Here is a 19,519-nt window from a genome sequence, read left to right as displayed (position 1 = left end):
TTATAATCTATGCCTTGGCTAATAAAGGCAAGCATCCCAAATGGCTTCTTAACCATCTTATCTACCTGCCCTGCTACCTTCAGGGATCTATGGATATGCACACCAAGGTCCCTCTGATCTTCAGTATTTTCCAGGGTCCTACCATTCATAGTGTAATCCCTTGCCTTGTTAGCCCTCCCCAAGTCCACTACCTCATATTTCCAGGTTGAATTCCATTTGCCACTGCTTTGCCCACCTGACCAGTCCATTGCTATCCTCCTACAGTTTACGGCTATCCTCTTCACTATTTACCACCCTACCAATTTTCATGTCACCCACCAACTTCTTCATCATACCCCCTACATTTAAGTCCAAATAACTTATGTACACCACAAACAGCAAGGGGCCCCAGAACCCGAGCCCTGCGGAATCCCATTGGAAACAGACTTCCAGTCACAGAAACATCCCTCTACTATCGACCTCTGCTTCCTGCCTCTCAGCTAATTTTGGATCCAACGTGCCACTTTGCCTTGGATCCCATGGGCTCTTACTTTCTTGACCAGCCTGCCATGAGGGACCTTATCAAAAGCTTTGCTAAATTGCATGTGTAGACCACATCAAATGCATTACCCTCATTAACACATCTTCCGATTAGGCACTTTACAGCCTTCCGGACTTAACTTTGAGTTCAACAACTTCATACTCTCTCCTCTATCTTCAGCCCTTTTTAAACCCCTTTTTAAAAATTTATTTTTAATTTTTATTTACTTATTTTAATTTTTATTAATTTAATCATTGTTTTATCCCCTTTTTTCTATCCCCCTTTTCCCCCCTTTTTCTATCCTTTTTTCCCAACCACCACCCCCTCCCCTCATCCCACCCCCAAAAGGGCCATTTGTCACTGTTCCATGTTGTTCTTTCACAGAGTACTGACCCTTGTTCTGCTATTCACACATTCTGCTTTCTTAGCTTTATGCCACTATCAGAACCTTCTTTAGCCCTTCCCACCACTATTAACACTCCCTTTGTCTTTTTGTCCATGACATCTTTGTCAATCTCTCCTTAGCCCCCACCTATTGCTGGCCTTCTATCCAGCTTCACCTGCTCAACCCCCCCTTAAACCTTAAACAGTATAAATTTCATCACATTTCTACTTCCCTTTAGCTCTGAAGAGTCACACAGGCTCTAAACGTTAACTCTGTTTCACTCCCCACAAATGCTGTCAGACCTGCTGAGCTTTTCCAGCATTTTCTGTTTTTGTTTCAGATTTCCAGCATCCGCAGTATTTTGCTTTTATCAAGATGTTTTTGTTAGGCATGGAGGGTCATGGAGCCAAGGCAGGTAAATTGAGTTGAGACACAGATCAGTCTTGATCGAACTGAATGCTGGAACAAGCTCTTGGAGCTGATTGGCCAAATATGACCAAAAAAAAAATCTGAATAATGTAGCAGGAAAAGTAAGGCTTCTGACTGACAGGGCTGACTTCCTGACTCTACTCGTGTCCCAGCCACTGACCAGAATAACACCCTTTCCACATAGTGCAAGTTGAAGAGCTGGAATTCAAGAGAATGTGGGCAGCCGCAAACTAACAGTATTGCAGTCAGTTGGTAGGGTCCAGTTGCAGAAAGGCCTGCTGAAGGCTGGCTCATTGAAGAGCTTTTTTTTTCCCTTTTCAGAAGTGGGCATTTTGAAATGAATGCGTTTGACTGATGGGGCCCTGTTGAGAACAGATATCGAGCTGAAGTTGCTTCCACGTGCCAAGGAGACGGGGAAGAGAAGGGAGACAGGCTCACCATCTGGTAAGAACGATTTATACATTTATACACAGTCAAATCAGTTTTCATAATATGTGAGGTCATTACCACATCAAAACATTGTTTGGCAACTGTGGGTGAAGATATCATGACTCAATCCTGGCTGATGATTCACTCTGGCCTATCTGTGCAGCACAGCCATGTCCTTTTGAAGAAGTGTTTATTAATCCTGATGAGGTGCACTGCAGAGCATGTGAGGGCAACCTGAGGATCGGGGATTGGTGCAGTTGATGAGTGACATGCTGATACGACCTAGATATTGGGTATAAAGAGACCCGTTTGGTGTGGTGCAATTGGCAGTACCTCTCCTTCCCTGCACCACCTCCTTCCCAAACTCAAATCAAGCAGATAATCGGAATGATATTTGTGAAAGACCAGCAGTATAGAAATGGCTGGCATTGGACTGTGCTATGAATAAAGTTGAGCAAACACATTGATGATGGTAATTATGTGGTGTCATGAAAGGCCTCTCAGGCCTTTTGAGATCCTTCATTTTTGATGTTAAATGATGCTGAAGGCAGAGGAAAGGTTGAGTAGTTTAATTTTCTCTCATTCGCAATTCCCATTCTTATCTTTCCTACTTCCACAAGTTTTAGTCAATTTTCCCACCTTCCTCCCTCCCCCGAAATCCTGGCTCCACAGGCATCAGGCTTACCCTGATTCCTCATCTGACTGGTAGTTGGTGGCGTTCAGACGGTGGATCTCAGCAGGCAGTTTGCTGATCGACAGTGGGAAGCCTTGTCTCAGGAACGTGATTGTTCCCCTGTTTTCTCTCCACAGACACAGGCCATCCTGACTGGGACGTATATCATCATTTATTCCTTTTCACTGGGCCATTTTGTGGAATTCCCTTCCAAAGCACCACCACCACCGCCACCACAAAGGCTGCAACGGTTCAAGAGGAAGGCTCATTACCCTCTCGAGGCAACTACGATAATTGCAGCCTTGCCGGTGTCGCCCACCCACACCCCAAGAACAAGTGTCAAAACAAAACCCGAGGGCATCACAGATTAGCCTGGCACCGCCCTCACCTGACACACAATTCAGTAGCCCTATCTTGTACCACCTCCACCCTCTCATGTCTTCATCTGAGGAAAAACCTAATTCAGCACAGACTTGGGATCATAACTGTGGTTTCCTGTTCTGTGTGCTGCAATGGTACACAATGCCCCTGCACTAATAGTTTAATAGCAATTCATCTACCAGACAAGTCCGTTCTGTGCACAGAAGGACCTAATGATGCCTATTTTTAATATCTGCATCTGGCTCGTCCTTGCCAGTAATGGAACAACTTCTAGGTGCTGGTGAGAGCAAAGGGAAATGGGTTACCTGCAATGCAGCATTTCATTCGAGGCTTAGTGTGAAATATTTAAATTATTGATATCTTGACACAGCAGGGAGGCAGTGCCATAGTGATATTGTCACTGGACTAGTATTCCAGAGACCTAGGGTAATCCTTTGGGGGCCTGGGTTCGAATCCCACCACATAGATGGTGAAATTTGAATCCAGTAAAAATTTGGAATTAAAAGTTTAATGATGACCACGAAACTATTGCCAATTATCGCAAAAACCCATCTGGTTCGCTAATGTCCTTCAGGGAAGGAAATCTGTTGTCCTTACCTAGCCCGGCCTACATGTGACCCTAGTCCCCCAGCAATGTGGTTGACTCTTAAATGCTCTCTGAACAAGGGCAATTAGGGATGGGCAATAAATGCTGGCCTAGCCAGCAACGCCCACATCCCATGAATGAATTTTTAAAAAGCAATTTGCTTGTGCCACTGTGTACAACAAGCGCACCTCAGCCTAGCAGGTGCCTACCAGGTGAATACGGAGGGCAGCTTACTGTCTAGCTTTAATCTCAAAAGCCCTAAAATAGTCTTTGAGAAACAATTGGGAGGGTAATTAGAAGTAGTTTCTGGATGGCAAAGTTTGAGCTAGTAGCTGGGCAAGGATTGGTAAATGGCAGTCAGTGCCCAGCCAGTGACTCTGCGTGGCCTTGCAGATGGGTTTCTTCTACTCCTTTAGACCCGATTTTAACTCAAACCCATTCACTCACATAAAGTTAAAATCGGGCCCAGGTTTGTCTGCGAGTGCTGGATCGCAGGGATACTGCTGCAAGGAGGTGATAAATAGAGACTTGCATTCAAATAACATTTTTTTGCAGCTTCGGGATGATCCAAAAATGTCCCACAAACAGCAATGTGATGATGGCCAGATTATTGGTGCTGTGTTTGAGAGAAAAATGTCAACCAGGATCCCGTGGAAAGCTCCCTTGTTCTACTTTAAGTAATGCCATATGATCCTGTACATCCACCTGAGAGGGCAGACAGGGCCTCAGTTTGAGGCCTCATCCCAAAGATGGCACCTCCGCCAATGCAGTACTCCCTCAGTGCTAGGGAGTACTGTGTCGTGCCCTGATCAGCAGTGTTTAGTATACCTTTAGTACTGCACTGGAGTTCCAGGCTAGATTTTGCGCTCAAGCCTCTGGAATGGGATTTGAACTTCGAAGCTTCTGGCTCGGAGGCGAGGGTGATATACGCACTGTCAGCAGGCGACTCATAGATTGGAGAGAAGGTGAGCAAGGTGGTGGTGAGGCCCCATTTCTACAGGTCTTTCAGGCACATTCGGGACAGTGGAAGAATAGCAAGGTCACCTGTCAGGTGAGTAATGGAGTTCTCATCGCAACCCCCAACTGCCAAATATGCGTTCAGGTGCTAGGGTGAGGTGCTCGAGGGCTGCGAACAGCCTGTGTGACCAGACCAGGAAACTGTTAGCACTTTGTGGAGGAGAGGAAAAACTGGTGAAAAACTGTCAAGGAGGCCATTTCCTCGCAGCTTGTGCCGTATTTATTTGGGTTCAGTTCTCACCAAAGAAGTGAATCTAAATGTGTATCTATTTATATGTGGCAATGATGATTACTCGGTTACAATGGCTGCCCACTTTCTGGTGCTTGTTGACGATGAGTTGCAATTGGAATGTAGCTGAAAGTGTTGCATTGTGTTCCTGTCCACACAACCGTGTCTAATGGCCCCATAATGGTGCGTAGCACACAAAGTGCCTCCCTCGTCAGTGCCATTCACCCACTTGCTTGTTGTAAGGGAATGCACAAGGGTGCAACAGAACAAACCAAGCTTTTCTAGGCTCCTTTTTTAAAAGTAAGAAGAGAGTAGAAATGTTGTTTGAAGTTGAGCCAACTTTTCTTTCCCGTCCCTCCCCTCAAACTCTGTGAGGCTGAGTATTTCTCTTAAAGAGGAACTGCAACTGAGAAGTAGTCAAATCACCACACGCCCACCACCCCTCCCCTCCCACCCCTGACCCTTCACCTGCTGTCGATCAGGGCATAACGTAATCTGGAAGACTTTACTGGATTTGGAGATTCACAGTTTTTTTTTCTAACTCTCCTGAAGGTGCTGCGTGTTCCTGGGCTAAGTTCTAACAGCTGCTAGCAGCCATTCTATAACTAACCAATTAACTGTGCAACGAAGACAACAACAAATTGCATTTATATAGTGCCTTTAATGTGTCTCAAGGGGCTTTGCAAGACCGTAATCTAACTAAATTTTACACTGGTTTGCAATCGGTGACATTAGGGCAGAAGTTCATTAGCTTGGTCAAAGAGGTAGTTTCTTGGGAGCACCTTAAAGGAGGAGAGAGAGGTGGAGAGCATTAGAGAGGGAATTCCAATAGCTTAGGGCCCAGATGGCTGTAGGCACAGACACCAGTGGTGGGGCGGTGGAAATCACGGTGCATAAGAGGAATGCAGTTTTGCGATGAGGGGCGGGAGCGCCCCCATGAAGAGGTTTGAACATAAGGATGAGAATTTTGATCAAGGCCTTGCTGGACCAGGAGCCACTGTATGGTGGCCAAGTAGCTTATGCTCCCCAATGGATAAAGATGCAGCCAATTTGTGCTCTGCTAAATTCCTTCTACTCTAATCAGTTATTACAAGCCCCCTCGTGGTCAGCCTAAATAAGAATGGGTTTTTTTGTGGTTCACCAATCTGCAGAAGCCAAAGAAGTCCCCCGATGTCACTGACCTCCGCTACTTTGGTTCTGCGATGCTTCAGGTCACAGGGCCGCTGTGCACAGCAATGTTCCAATGACAATGAATCTTCATCACTTCACAACAAGCTGCCAAGGAAACAGTCACAGCCCCATCACTTGAAATCTTCAAGACCCATCTTTAGATTTAAAGATTTTCATTATGAGGATGATCATTTCAGCAAGCCATGCCTGGTTTGGCTAGCGCTACCCATATAAATGTTAGCAGAAAGTGGGTATTAGTCTGTGATACCAACACAAGTGAACAGAAGCAGAAATCTGCTTGTTGCATCGCTACAGTTCTGTGGAACCTTTGAACATTTATCCTGGCATCGAGTGTTACAAACTCCCCAGGAATGTGCTGAGGTCCCCAGGAACTGAAAATTAATCTTCAGGAAGCTGTTGCAAGTGACCTGAGAGAGAATCCATTGGGACGTCAAAAAATGGTGTCTTCAATTTCTTTGAACGCTTTTGTTTATTATAAAAATATCAGACATGGAGAGAAATGGCTGTTTATTTAAGATTTAGTAGCCTAATACCTGGAATGTAAGGGATGTCTCATGAGGAAAGGTTGGACAAGTTAGGCTTGTATCCACTGGAATTTCGAAGAGTAAAAGGCGACTTGATTGAAACATATAAGATCCTGAGGGGTCTTGACAGGGTGGATGTGGAGAGGATGTTTCCTCTTGTGGGAGAATCTAGAACAAGGGTGTCACTATTTAAAAATAAGGGGTCGCTCATTTAAGACAGAGATGAGGAGAATTTTTTTCTCTCAGAGGGTGGTGAGTCTTTGGAACTCTTTTCCTCAAAAGGCGGTGGAAGCAGAGTCTCTGAATATTTTTAAAGCAGAGCTAGATAGATTGATTCTGTTGAAGAGTCATACGGACTCGAAACGTTAACTGTGTTCCTCTCCGCAGATGCTGTCAGACCTGCTGAGTTTTTCCAGGTATTTTTATTTTTGTTCTAGGTTGATTCTTGATAACCATGGGGATGAAAGGTTATCAGGGTTGGTGGGGATGTAGAGTTGAGGTCACAATCAGATCAGCCATGATCTTATTGGATAGCAGAGGAGGCTCGAGGGGCCGAGTGGCCCACTCCTGCTCCTGATTCGTATGTTCGTATGACCATCAAAATCATCCAACAGCCTCTACGCAGAATCAATAAATTCAACCATTGCCTTAACATCAACATTCCTCAGTCACTTTGAGATGCTTGCTCTCAAATGTAAATCAAATATATCAGATTCTGAGGGGGCTTGACAGGGTAGATGCTGAGAGGATGTCTCTCCTTGTGGGGGAATCTAGAGCGAGGAGAGACAGTTTCAGAATAAATGGCCTCCCATTTAAGACAGAGATGAGGAGGAATTTCTTCTCTGAGGGCAGTTATTTTTGGAATTCTCTTCCCCAGGGAGCAGTGGAGGCTGGGTCACTGAATATACTCAAGACTGAGATAGGTTTACAAGAGAGTCGAGGGCTATGAGGATGGGACTGTGTGAGAGGGCAAAGGAAAGTGGAGTTTGGGCCACAATCAGATCAGCCATGATCATATTGAATGGCGGGGCATCCCTTACAGGCTGAAAGGCCTACTCCTGCTCCTATTTATTATGATATGATCTCAAGTCTTAGCGTATAATTGGATAAAATTTTACAGCACAGAAACAGGCCATTCGGCCCAACAGGACCATGTCGGCACTTAACTAGCTAGTGCTCAATGTCAGTTTGCTTTCCAATTGGCATGGGAAGGCTCTGTGAGGATGGAAGCATTAAGGGGGCAGACGGCAAGAATACGAGGGGCAGATGGTTCGAGGAGGAAACTCCTGATGAACCCAACTGGAACGTGTCCATCCAGAGCTGGCAAGCCTAATACCACCCATTTTATTGTGTGGTTTATCTCGTTAATGATGTAATGTCCTCTGGTTGATAAGCAGAGCTGGGGGGGTTGGTTATCTGATAATGGAAGATGCAGCACAGTGTGGTTGATGTTCCACCTCAGAATGCATTTTTCCTCCTTGAGGAACTGTGCCTGTTAGAAGCCATGCGCGCTGAAAATAATCAAGGGGGTGAAATGATCGTTCAGCTGAACCACAACCTATTTCTCAGTGATAGTGACTCTCCCAGTCTACCATCCATTGAAGGCCTTAAAGCCTGCTTCTCTACCACCTCTCTCAACCATTATTACACACTTTTATCTCTCTTTGTTTGAAGACTTGCCTTCTGATCTTATTTTTGTCAACTTTCATATTTATGATCTCAGACATATAAGTAGTTGTTTGGTTGTATAGAACTAGAGTATTGCTAGAAAAAGAGACACGCTGTCAAAGCTTTCTGTCTTGCCCTCATCAGGACAAATGCAAGAATGCCAAATTTCAAAGAGAACAACAATTTATAGGGGTGCTGATTGGTTGGCAAGCCAGCACTAATTGGTCAAGATGTTGCCATGGGGAGCACACCAGGTAGCTATTATCCCCCATGCTTTTGTTTATTCAAGAAATCATTCTGTGATTGGACAGCACTTGCTGAACAATCCCAAGTGTGCTAATAATTAGCAATAATAACTAACTACCGATTTAAGATCATCAGCCGGGCTCCAATGTAGCTCAATTACACTTACTATTTTAGCTATATATATATTCAGATACAAGGAGCTGTCCTCTGCAGGTAAAAGGAATATGCCCAGACACTGCATTTTTTGGGGGTTTATTAATCCTGCAGCAGTGTCAGCTGAATTCATTGTGCAGGCTGGTTCCTGCATTAGCCTCACTTGTCTGTTGGGTATCACTGCTCCTCGGGGACATAAGTACATTTGGTAAAGGCTGGGGCTGGGGGGAAGGACTGTTGTGAGCTCCAGTGATTAATGTGGAATGACAATCACAATTATAAGAAAATCAGTGGCAACATTTTGCAACATTTTTTTTTGGAAAAGGCATGTCCTGAGCTGCTAATCGTTGGTCGCTGGGTAACTGGAACCTGTTGCCTGTCCGTGTTGAAAATATTGCAGCACAATGGTGTGCAAGCGTCACTGCGTACGCCTGACTAGTTGTCTGCTGACAGTGCCATTTTTGCAAAAAAAGACTAATCCACTAAAAAAGAGCGGAGGGCAGGGGTGGAGACACAGATCTGTGACAACGTTGAAATAACTGAACGGGAATGCGCACAGACTGTTGTTCTTAGAGCTGATGCTATTAATTGTCCTGAAAGAAGAGAAAAAAAAAATAAGCTGAGCGTTTGTGGCTTTGTTTTCCTCCGTAATGTGTCAGGCAATGCTTCTGGATCTTTCCATTTTGCTCTGTTGCATTTTCAGCAGTTTAAGGCTGTGTGAAAGATTTTTTTCTCTCTCTCCCTGCTGCTGTTAACCTCGTGTACGATCAGAACTGTAGCCTGAATGAACCTGTGCTGCAATTTTATAATTTTAATAACCTGAACATTATGATTAAAACTTTCCATTTTTGTTTATTTATTTATAATTAAATTATAGGAATTGGAGGCGTCAGAGGGGGGGACAATCGGGAGTTGGCCAATTGAGAAATGAAGGGCTGGATATTAACTCGGGGATGGGGGGATTGCTGCTTTGAGGGAGGGTTGCCGACCCTCCAGGATTGGCCTGGAGTCTCCAGAAATTGAAGATCAATCTCCAGGACATATCTCTGTGCAACCCTGGAGAAGAATCATCAGGACACTAAAAAGTTTTTTTTAATGTCATTATCTTTGAACATTTCTCTTTACCAGATATGAAAATATTGAAAATCGAGGGGCAGGAGAAGATGGGGGGGGGAATGATTGATAGTCAAGTATCATCCAATTGCAGAATGAGTCTTTTTGCTTTCCAATTGGTGTCGGGAGGCAGTGTGTCACAAGGATGGATGTGTTGGCTGACAAATGGCTAGAGCGTGGGGGCAAGTCATGTGATGAAACCTCCAGGAACACAGTGAATCACAGTTGACAGGCCTACCTTGAGGCCAGGAAAGCCTGACAGAATGGGATTCCCCACCCAGATCGTGTGAATTTAATGGGAGGACTTTTGAATGCCCGGTTTCCCGCTGCAGCCAGCCATATTGAGAGGCTGACTGTCTGCCAGGTGCATAGGCCTTCGTCGCCAGGCTGCAAGATGGATCAGGTCAGGAGGGAGAGGGGGATTGGAAAGGCTCGGAATGGTGAAGATTGGAGGCCAGAGGAAGGCTCGGAGTGGGGACAAATTGGAGGCCAGAGGCATGAGTGGAGGTAGAAAATGTGGGGGAAATCGGTGGGGTCAGGGGTTTTGGGGGTGGTGATACATGTAGTAAATGGAAAGGCACCGGCATCCTGGATCCAATGGTCCTCGTTCCATCCCCCCCTCAGTTCACTGGTTAAATTTAAAACGATAGTCGCATATGAGGCACGCAGCATCATTATAATTAAATTGTCAACGGGCCTGCTGGGAGCGGTTGCTCATCTGCACCTACACTCCACCTCTATTCCAACTGGAAAGGGGTGGGTTGGGGTTGGGATTGAGAATTTTTTAAACACTGTAAAGATCCCACCCAATGGCTTAATTCCAATTGGCATGAGAAGACGGTGCGGTGTGAGGACGGACATGTTAGGCAATCGACGTGTGGGGAATGTCGGAGGAGGGGCACCAGACATTGAAACCTTCGGGAATGCTTCCATCCAGATTTTCCAAGCTGAATGCATTCAGGAGACCTGGACAAATCATGTAAGCAGATAAAATAGGTGTGGTGTTTTAAATTGTGCTATTGGATGCGGTCCTTGTCCTAAAGATCTTATACATTGAAATAAGATTTTGTTTCCCTTAACCCTGATCTCGTTGACTGTTAACAACAGAGAGAAAATTTGCCAAAGCTGGAAATCTTAAAAGAAAATGGGTGGCAGTGAGGAGCTGGTTCATCTGTCTCTTTGAAAGGATGGGTTCATATTTCAGGCAGAGCTTCTGTCAGAGATGGAGAAAGAAGGCGATGGGTCCCTTTTGTAGAACGGACCAAAACAAAAGGGAGCCAGGGAGTGAGAACAACAGGTCTAAAGGTTGTAAGTCAAACATTGTCCACTGAATGAAAGTATAAAGGAGGAGCTGAATGACTGTGAAAAAGTGGTCAGTTTTAATGCTGATGGAATCATTTGGAGGTCAAAGTTCAGTCTTATGTCAAAGGGTATGAGGAAAGAGTAGAGAAACTGCTTCAAAATCAGTGTAGGAGCTTGGGTTAGCACAATCACAAGGGAATGAATGGCCTCTTCCTATGATTTCAGATGTTGGCAGAGGAAGGTCATATGGTAAAATCTCCAAGACGACCTTCAAGCACCTGTAGCAGCTGCAGTGTTGATGGTCTGTGGGAGACACATTCCGTGTAGAATGTGTTCTCCGTTTAGTGTAACACTCTTTAAAATCTCCTGCGTCAATAACCTCATGGATAAATTCACAGTCTAGTACAGAGCTCAGTCCTGCAACCTCACTCCTCAACCTGTGTCGGCTCAGCTGGGGCGCCACTGCCTGCCTCCGCAATCCTGGAGTCAGGGAGTGAGAAGCCAGCTACAGAAAATGGACGTTGGGCGAGGGCCTGGATCAAACTGGGATGCGATGCCCCACGTTGTCAAATAGCCCACCTCGTTTCACTGATAAAAGAGCAACCACCTTGAGCAGAGTTCTGGAGGGCACGTTTGCTGTCTGCAGACCCAAGCCCCAGCCTGGCTCTCAGACCTTCAGAAGCTAAGGGGAGAAAATTGGCAAAAACAAAATAGATGAGCTGCCTCTTTGTGTTAATAGTGGTGTGGAGCAGCGGAGGAGTGGAAGGGTCTGTTATCTGTTGAGCACTGGGCACTGCCATGTACTCCCATTGGTACTACTGTATTTAAACTGTCACAAACATAGGCAATCCCCAGTCTCCTCAGGCTCAGTCTATGGCCTGAGTGAATGTGTTCCTGTACAGGAGACTGATCCGGCCTCTGGTGATAGGACGTGCTGGGCGCTTCCCTCCCTCTGAAACAAGGCAGCACCCAGCCCCCGAGGAAGCTTTGCCAGCAACCGAGGTTATTGGCTGCTGCCAGTGCTCTTTGCCATAGGGTGTGCCACTTTTATTCGGCTCTGGGTGGGAACAATTAGTGTCTCCCCCTTGTTTACCCACCCCACCTGTATATAAAGACGAAAAGAAGGAACTGCCAAAAAATTGCAATAAATGGTGGAAGAATATAGTAGGACCGCTTTGCTGGAGGACTTTTTATGAAAAGTTCATTGAGGCTGATTCTGTGAAGGTCCCAATGCATTAACCTACCTGAGTGTCTGATGCTTAGATCTGTTTCCCTTTTTTTTTCAATAACTTTGAACAAAACAATGGAAAGCCTGATTGAATTAAATGATACTATTCCCAGTGTGTCCACTATACTCCAGGAGAGCTCAAATATACACAGTGTACACCAGCTGCTGCTTCTTCAGGGCCATCTCAGTACAGGAGAGTGAGGCAGACAAAGTGACTATCACCTCCACTCCCTCCCTGGGCTACATCCATCCTGGACCTTTAGAGGGCCACCTTCAGCAGGCCCTCACTTTCCTCTTTCACACCAGGTGTAAATGCAGCCTATTCTCACCATCTTTAGCTTTCATTTCCCATTGAATGTCTATATCTCTCCCTCTATTTCCATCTCTTTCTCTCTGCCATTGTTCCTCACTCCCCCTGTGTCTCTCCGTCTCACTCTGTTTTTCCCTCTATCACCCTGTGTCTGTCCCTCTCTCTCCCTATCCCTCTTTCTTCCTTTCTCTTCCTCTCACCCTCTTTCCTTCCTGTCCTCCTCCTCCTCTCTCTCTCTCCTTCTCTCATATTCCTGTCTTTCTCTCCCCCTCTTTCTTCCTGTCTCTCTCTCTCTCTCTCTCTCTCACCCCCCCTCCTCCCTTGGCATGCGCTCCATCTCCCTGGTATGATCTTTCTGTCTCCCTGGTGTGATATCTCTGTCTCCCTGGCCTGCTCTCATTCTCCCCGGCCCGTTCTCCCTCTGCCCTGGCGCTCTCTCTCTCTCCCCTGGCGCGCGCTCTCTCTCTCCTCTGGCACGCGCTCTCTCTCTCGCAAGGCGCACGCTCTCTCTCCTTGGCACACGCTCTCTGTCCTTGTCACGCACTCTCTCTCCTTGGCACATGCTCTCGCTTTCTCTCTCTCTCTCTCCTGGCACATGCTCTCTCTCTCCCTGACATGCGTTGTCTCCTTAGCACTCTCTCTCTCTCTTTTCCTGTCTGTTGGTCTCTCTCTACCCCTATCACTCTCTCTCCCCCCCACCACTCTCTCCATCTCGCTCTCTCCCATCCATCCCTGTCCCCCTCTCTGTCGCAGTCCCTCTCTCTCGCTGTCCCCCTCTCTCTCTCTCTCTCAATGTTCCTCTCTCTCTCCCACTCTCTCTCTGTCTGTCTGTCTCTCTCTTTCTCTCTCTCTCTTTCTGTCCCTCTCTCTCTCTCTTGCTGTTCCTCCTTCTCTCTCTCTGTCCCTCCCTCTCTCTCTCTGTCCCTCCCTCCCTCACTCTCTGTGTCCCCCCTCGCCCTCTGTGCCCCCCTTGCTCTCTGTGTCCCTCTTGCCACGTGTGGGACGAGGTTTCCTCAAGCAAATAAAAATTAAATAAAAATTTTAAAGTTTAATTAATAACATGTCCCTGCTCATGTGACAGAGTCACATGAGGGGACATGTTTTATAACATTTTAAATTTTTTTTCAAAAGCCTTCATCCCCCTGAGGCAGCTCTGTGCCTCAGGAAGATTATCAAGTGCTCACTCGTGCGCATGCACAAAGCTTGCACTCACCCCACTTGCCCGCTTCCCTCCGCCTGCACAGGCAGTGCTGAGCACTGTCACTCGTCTTTTACGCTGGGCGGACCTTAATTGGCCCGCCAGTGTGAAATCGCCTTCCAGCCTTTATCGCGGGCGGTGGTCAGCTTCCCAACCGCCCCCACCAAGGGCAAAATCCTGCCCATGGTGTCAGATTTTCCAATCCCATTTCCAGTAACATTGAAAAATGATGCATGGCAAAACTGGCAATTTTTCACTCACTACAGCAAAACAATGAGATTGCAACAGACTTAATGAACAAGCCTGAACCAATAAAAGTAGCTACACTGTTAACACTGCTGGGGAAGGACTGCTATAAAGTGTATACCACTCTAAGCCTAACAGATGAGCAAAGGAAAAGATGACAGAGATTTTGAAAACCTTGAATGCACGTTTTGAGCAGTGAGCGAATGTTACATATGAACATTATGTATTCAACACTAGAGTTCAGAGTGAAAACGAGACCATTGAATGGTATGTCACAACAGCAATGCAGCTAGCAGAAGTACGTGAACTTGGACAGTTAAAAGATGATCTGATTGAAGATACATTGGCCCAGGTGTGAGAGACCCCTCAGTGACAGCAAGTCTGCCGAAAGATGGGAAACCGATGCTAAAGAAAGCAATAGATGTGTGTCAACATGCAGAAGTTGTGAAACGTCAGCTAGAGCACATGTATGGCAGAGCAGACCAGGAGATGCATTCTGCCAAAACACAGCCCAGATGCACTCACAGACAAAGGGCAGGATGCAAATGCTGTGGAAGACAGCATGCACAGGAGAAGAAGGATTGCCCAGCATGGGGAAAGCTGTGTTTTAACTGCAAGAAGCAAAATCATTGCCCGCAAGTGATTGGCCAGAAAAGAGCAAAACAAGCCAATACAGATGGCCACTGCAGAGATATCAGCGGACGAGTCTGATGAAGAAGTATATACAATACAACAGGTTGGCTCGGTCAAGTCTATAGGAGACAAATGGTTTGTAACTGTTATAATGATGACCCTGGAAGGAGAGTATCAAGTGAATAAGAAGTGTCAGATAGACAGAGGTGTGTCTTGCAACATCAGGACCTTCACAGACCTGTGCGAAGTAGCTCAACATGGCGATCCGAAAATTAAACCCTTGAAATTAAGATAGAGGCTATATGGTGGTACGATACTCATTCCGAGAGGACAAATGAGTCTGACAACCCGGTGCAGTGGCAAGAAGGAAAATCTGGAGCTCCAGATCATGGATGGGACACAATGGCCACTCATCTCAGCTAGAGGAAGTCTCCAGTTTGGATTGCTAACCCTGAATGTGCCAACAGAGAAAGCAAAAGACCCCAGAGCAAGGGTGACAGAAGACCCCAGAGAGAGGGAGAAAGTGTTCAAGTAAACTATAAGGTAGTTGCCGACCACACCAGTGCAATGAAATGGTTAATAATGTTCTCCAGGAAAATGTTCACATCAGAGCTGAACAGGAAGAGCTCAAGGGCAAGATTGCAGCTGAGTCTATACCTTTGAAAACACATGATAAACTAGTCTTCAATGAACCAAGCTGTGCAAGATCTGACCAATGAATGTCAGGGACAGCACACAGGTACCAGGAGGAAAGAATGTCCCACAATTGCACAGTTGGCCACTCAAAGTGGGAGTTGAAAAAATTCAACCAGACATAACAGGCATAACTGCAGGCGAATACGCTCAACTAACGAAGTTACTCTTTCACCACAATCGGCTGGTCAGGGAGAAGAGATCACGCCAGCTGTACTGAATACAGAACTACCATCAACCCCAGAGGTCCACGAGTCCCCAACAACCGCAGTGGAACAACAACATCCACCGAGGCAACATGGCAATGACACTCTCTGGACAAGGAACATCACCAAGACGAACAGCAAATGTCAACACGTACACGATCCATTAGGAGACCTGCACAGTTTAAAGACAATGGCTGGGATTTCCCGGCCCTGTCATGGACAGGACCCCATGTGGGCGAGGCGGCACCCCAGCCAGAAGTCCTCTGACTTGCGGCGGGACCAGAAGATCGCGGTGGCAAGTGGGTGCAGAAAATCCCGCCCTGTGTGCGCAATGCATGTGCAGAGACAGAATAGTAGACCAGACAGTTGTCAATTCATGAGAACAGTGGGTATAAAGTGAGTAACTTGGGCAACTCACATTCACACAGGATCGTACATTCATACGTGTCTTTTGTCCAATGGGAAAAAGGGGGATGTTTGTATCCTTTTTTAATATGATAAAGGAGGTGTTTGGGTTTGGGAAATGCAATGCTATACTAACTAACTGGCTTGCCATGGTCATGTGACTCAACCATGAGGCACTCTGCCTCTGGGGACAGACATCTTAAGATCTATTCAATAAAGCCACTAACAGACGCACACTAAAGAAGCCAGCAGTCCTTATACTTGAAACATGCTCTCCCTGTGTCTCTCTCTCCCTCCCTGTGTCTGCCTCTCGCCCTCCCTGTGTCTGCCTCTCGCCCTCCCTGTGTCTGCCTCTCGCCCTCCCTGTGTCTCTCTCCCTCCCCCCATGTCTCTCTCTCTCTCCCTCCCCCCGTGTCTCTCTCTCTCTCCCTCCATGTGGCTCTCTCTTGCCCTTCCTGTGTCCATCTCTCTCCCTCTCTGCGTCCCTCTCTCTCTCTCTCTCTCTCCTTCCCTGCGTGTCTCTTTACCTCCGTGTCTGTTGTTCCCCCACCGTCTCTCTCTCTCCCTCCCTGTCTCCCTCTCTCCCTCCCTCCCTGTGTCTCTCTCTCTCCCTCCCTGTGTCCCTCTCTCTCACCCTCCCCCTGTCTCTCTCTCACTCTCCCCCGTCTCTCTCTCACCCTCCCCCTGTCTCTCTCTCACCCTCCCCCGTCTCTCTCTCACCCTCCCCATGTGTGCCTCTCTCTCTCTCCCTCCCTGTGTCTTTCTCTCTCCCTCCTTGTGTCTCTCTCTCTCCTTGTTTCTGACTAAGCCCTCAACTGATGGGGAGGCAGCTGAGCACATAACGGAGACTCCCCTAACTCCTCCTGGATCAGTGAGCATCCTGGGGGAAGGGAGATGACACGGCTGCCGTTCCTCGTGAAGAATTACTCATCCTCGCGGGCCGGACACGGCTGAGGACACTGCCTTCAATTAAACATTCGAGGTGTCAGCCTGTTTGTTATTTCAAAACCATGAACCATATTGTCCGCCAGCTGTCACCTCTCACTGAGTCTGCAGCAATTACCTTTCACTCTACCAATGTGTGTTAACATCTGCACTGCTTACAGCGGGATAATGTGTTCAAAACCAAAAACACTCTTGTTTTATTTCAATTCATTCTCAGGATGTGGGCATTGCTGGAAAGGCTGGCTGAGTCATCCTTCATTAAACTGAGACTCTGTCTGCACTATCCCATGGATGTGAAAGATCCCATGGCATTGTATCAATGAAGAGCAGGGAAGCTATTCCCAATCTCCTGGTCAGTATTTCTCTCCACTAATATCACCAAAAATCAGATTATCTGGTTGCTATCACATTGCCGTTTGTGGGAGCTTGCTGTGCACAATTTGTCTGCTGCGTTTCCTACATTACAATGTGACTGCACTTCAGAAGCACTTAATTGGCTATAAATCCTCCCTGGTATTTCTCCCCTCTCCTCCTAAAGGTGCTCAGTCTTGCTGAGGGTGAAGAGGCAATTGGCTGTCCCCTGGTACCTCCCCCCACTGGCCATTCTTCATGGATGAACATAAGTAAAGGTAGTGTTGACTGGCTGTTCCACTATGGTAGGAATCACGATTGAGTCAAATTCCAACATTGCTTGGCAGAGTGGGGAGTAATTGTCTTTGTCCTGTGGATCTTGCCAGTTTGTTGTGAGGCCAGTCTTTATACCTGGATTTGCAATCTTTTATAATTGGGCTGCTCAACCTGCAGGTTGTGAGGAGATCCTGTTATCCAATTCCTAGTGAGGGTTCAAACTCAACCTTTGCAGGTTTCTAATGACCAGCAGTGTCTAACCTCTTTTTGGTTGTTGGGGGAATCTAGGGGATAAGTGGGTTGTCTTTGGGTTCAAGGTGACATTGCCTGGTGATGGTCCCTCATTGGCCAACTATGTCTGCAGGACAGGAGGACATAGAGGTCACCAGGGGGGCTCATTAATGGAGTCCAGAGGGCTGCACCCATCAATGAGTGCAGAGCACACTTGGAAAACCTCCCACCTGACCTCTCCTCATGTCCAACCCTGAGCACTTCTCATTCGGAGTCATTGGATAATGAAGGGAGTGCTGGGAAACCCGGCTGATTTCCCACTTCTCCTAAGGACGGGGGAATGCAGCCAGTTCCCCTTCCTGTTCTTAACATGGCCGAGATCAGCTGCCACACTGAGCTGTGACATGCTGAATCGCCTGATGGTGTTGGATTCCCATTGTTGTTTGGAAAGACATCCGACCTTAATGCCGTACACCAAATAAATCTGCAAGCTCTTTCTGAAAGAAGTTGCTTTTCACCTTCCATGGAGTGGCTCAATGGACATTGATTCTACTTTCATTGGTACCCAGGATAGCCATCGGGCTAGTATCCTTATTAATCAGGGTAAACAGACACAAGTGCAGGGCTGGAGAATGAGGAGAGTGTTCCCCTTCACAGTCTGGCAGGCTTTGTTTCCTCTCAATCAGAATCTTCGTACCCTGTAAACAAATAATAGGAGACCAAGAGCCAGACATAAAGCTGATCCAGGAATACTTAATGGTACATGAGATTTACCAGGTTGGATCCTCTCCATATATGCCCCCAACTTGTAGCTTGTCTTTAGCTCTCAAGGACCAAATGCTTGTGGCAGGACAGCTCCTCACAAACAAATTGAAAGAAGCATCTAATGCTATGAGGATTAGTGATAGCCCAGAAGATTGGGAAAATTTTAGAAACCAGCGAAGGATAATAAAAGAAGAATTTAGAGTATGCTTGGAAACTAGCATGAAATATAAAAACAGATAGTAAGAGCTTCCAGGATTATATAAAAAGGAAGAGAATAGCTAGAGTAAATGTTGGTCCCTAAGAGGATGAGAGTGGGAAATTAACAGTGGGGAACAAGGAAATGGCAGAGGTTTTGAACAGGTATTTTTTATCCGTCTTTACAGTGGAAGATACAAAAATGTTCCCAAGATAGTAGAAAATCAAGAGATAAACAGGAGGGAGGAAGTTAATACAATGAGAGGATAAGTACTGGGAAAACTAATGGGGTTAAGGCTGATAAGTCCCCTGAACCTAATGCCTTGTATCCTAGGGTCTTAAAGGAAGTGGCCGCAAAGATAATAGAGGCATTAGTTGTAATCTTCCAAAATTTCCTAGATTCTGGAAAGGTCTCGGCAAACTGGGTAACTGCAAATGTTCAAGAAAGGAGGGAGGCAGAAAGCGGGAAACTATCGGCCAGTTAGCCTAACACCTGTCATTGGGAAAATGTTAGAATTCATTATTAAGGTGGTTGTTGCAGGACATTTAGAAAATCAAAATACAGTCAGGCAGAGTCAACATGGTTTTGAAAAAGGCAAATCACGTTTGACAAATTTGTTAGAATTCTTTGAAGATGCAACAAGCAGGGTAAATATTGGGAACCAGTAGATATAGTGTATTTGGATTTCCAAAAGACATTTGATAAGGTGCCACATAAAAGGTTACTACGTTAGATAAGAGTTCATGGTGTTGGGTGTGATATATTAGTATGGATAGAGGACTGGCACATAACAGAAAACAGAGAGTCGGGGTAAATGGATAACTAGTAGCATGTCATTGGGGCCAGTGCTGGAGCCTCAACTATTTATGATCTATATTAATGACAGACTATACAGTAGCCAAATTTGCTGATAATGCAAAGATAAGTAGGAAAACAAGTTGAGGAGGATACAAAGAGCCTGCAAAGGGTTATAGTTAAGTGAGTGCACAA

General features: G+C 46.2%; 1 protein-coding gene across 5 annotated transcripts in view; it reads left to right on the top strand.

The window, feature by feature from the left end:
- The window catches only part of nrcama (neuronal cell adhesion molecule a), a 427,797-nt gene that overhangs the window by 229,250 nt on the left and 179,028 nt on the right, over positions 1–19,519 (top strand). For all 5 annotated transcript variants that reach the window (XM_078568477.1, XM_078568478.1, XM_078568476.1 and 2 more), the window contains exon 4: positions 1,656–1,778. In XM_078568477.1, coding sequence (XP_078424603.1) covers positions 1,676–1,778 — 103 coding nt within the window. In that variant the 5' untranslated portion in view covers positions 1,656–1,675. The remainder of the gene's footprint in view (positions 1–1,655; positions 1,779–19,519) is intronic.

The sequence above is a fragment of the Cetorhinus maximus genome, chromosome 22 (genome assembly GCF_964194155.1).
Source record: "Cetorhinus maximus chromosome 22, sCetMax3.hap1.1, whole genome shotgun sequence".
Taxonomy (NCBI): Eukaryota; Metazoa; Chordata; class Chondrichthyes; order Lamniformes; family Cetorhinidae; genus Cetorhinus; species Cetorhinus maximus.
This window is presented reverse-complemented; position numbering and strand designations above follow the sequence as displayed.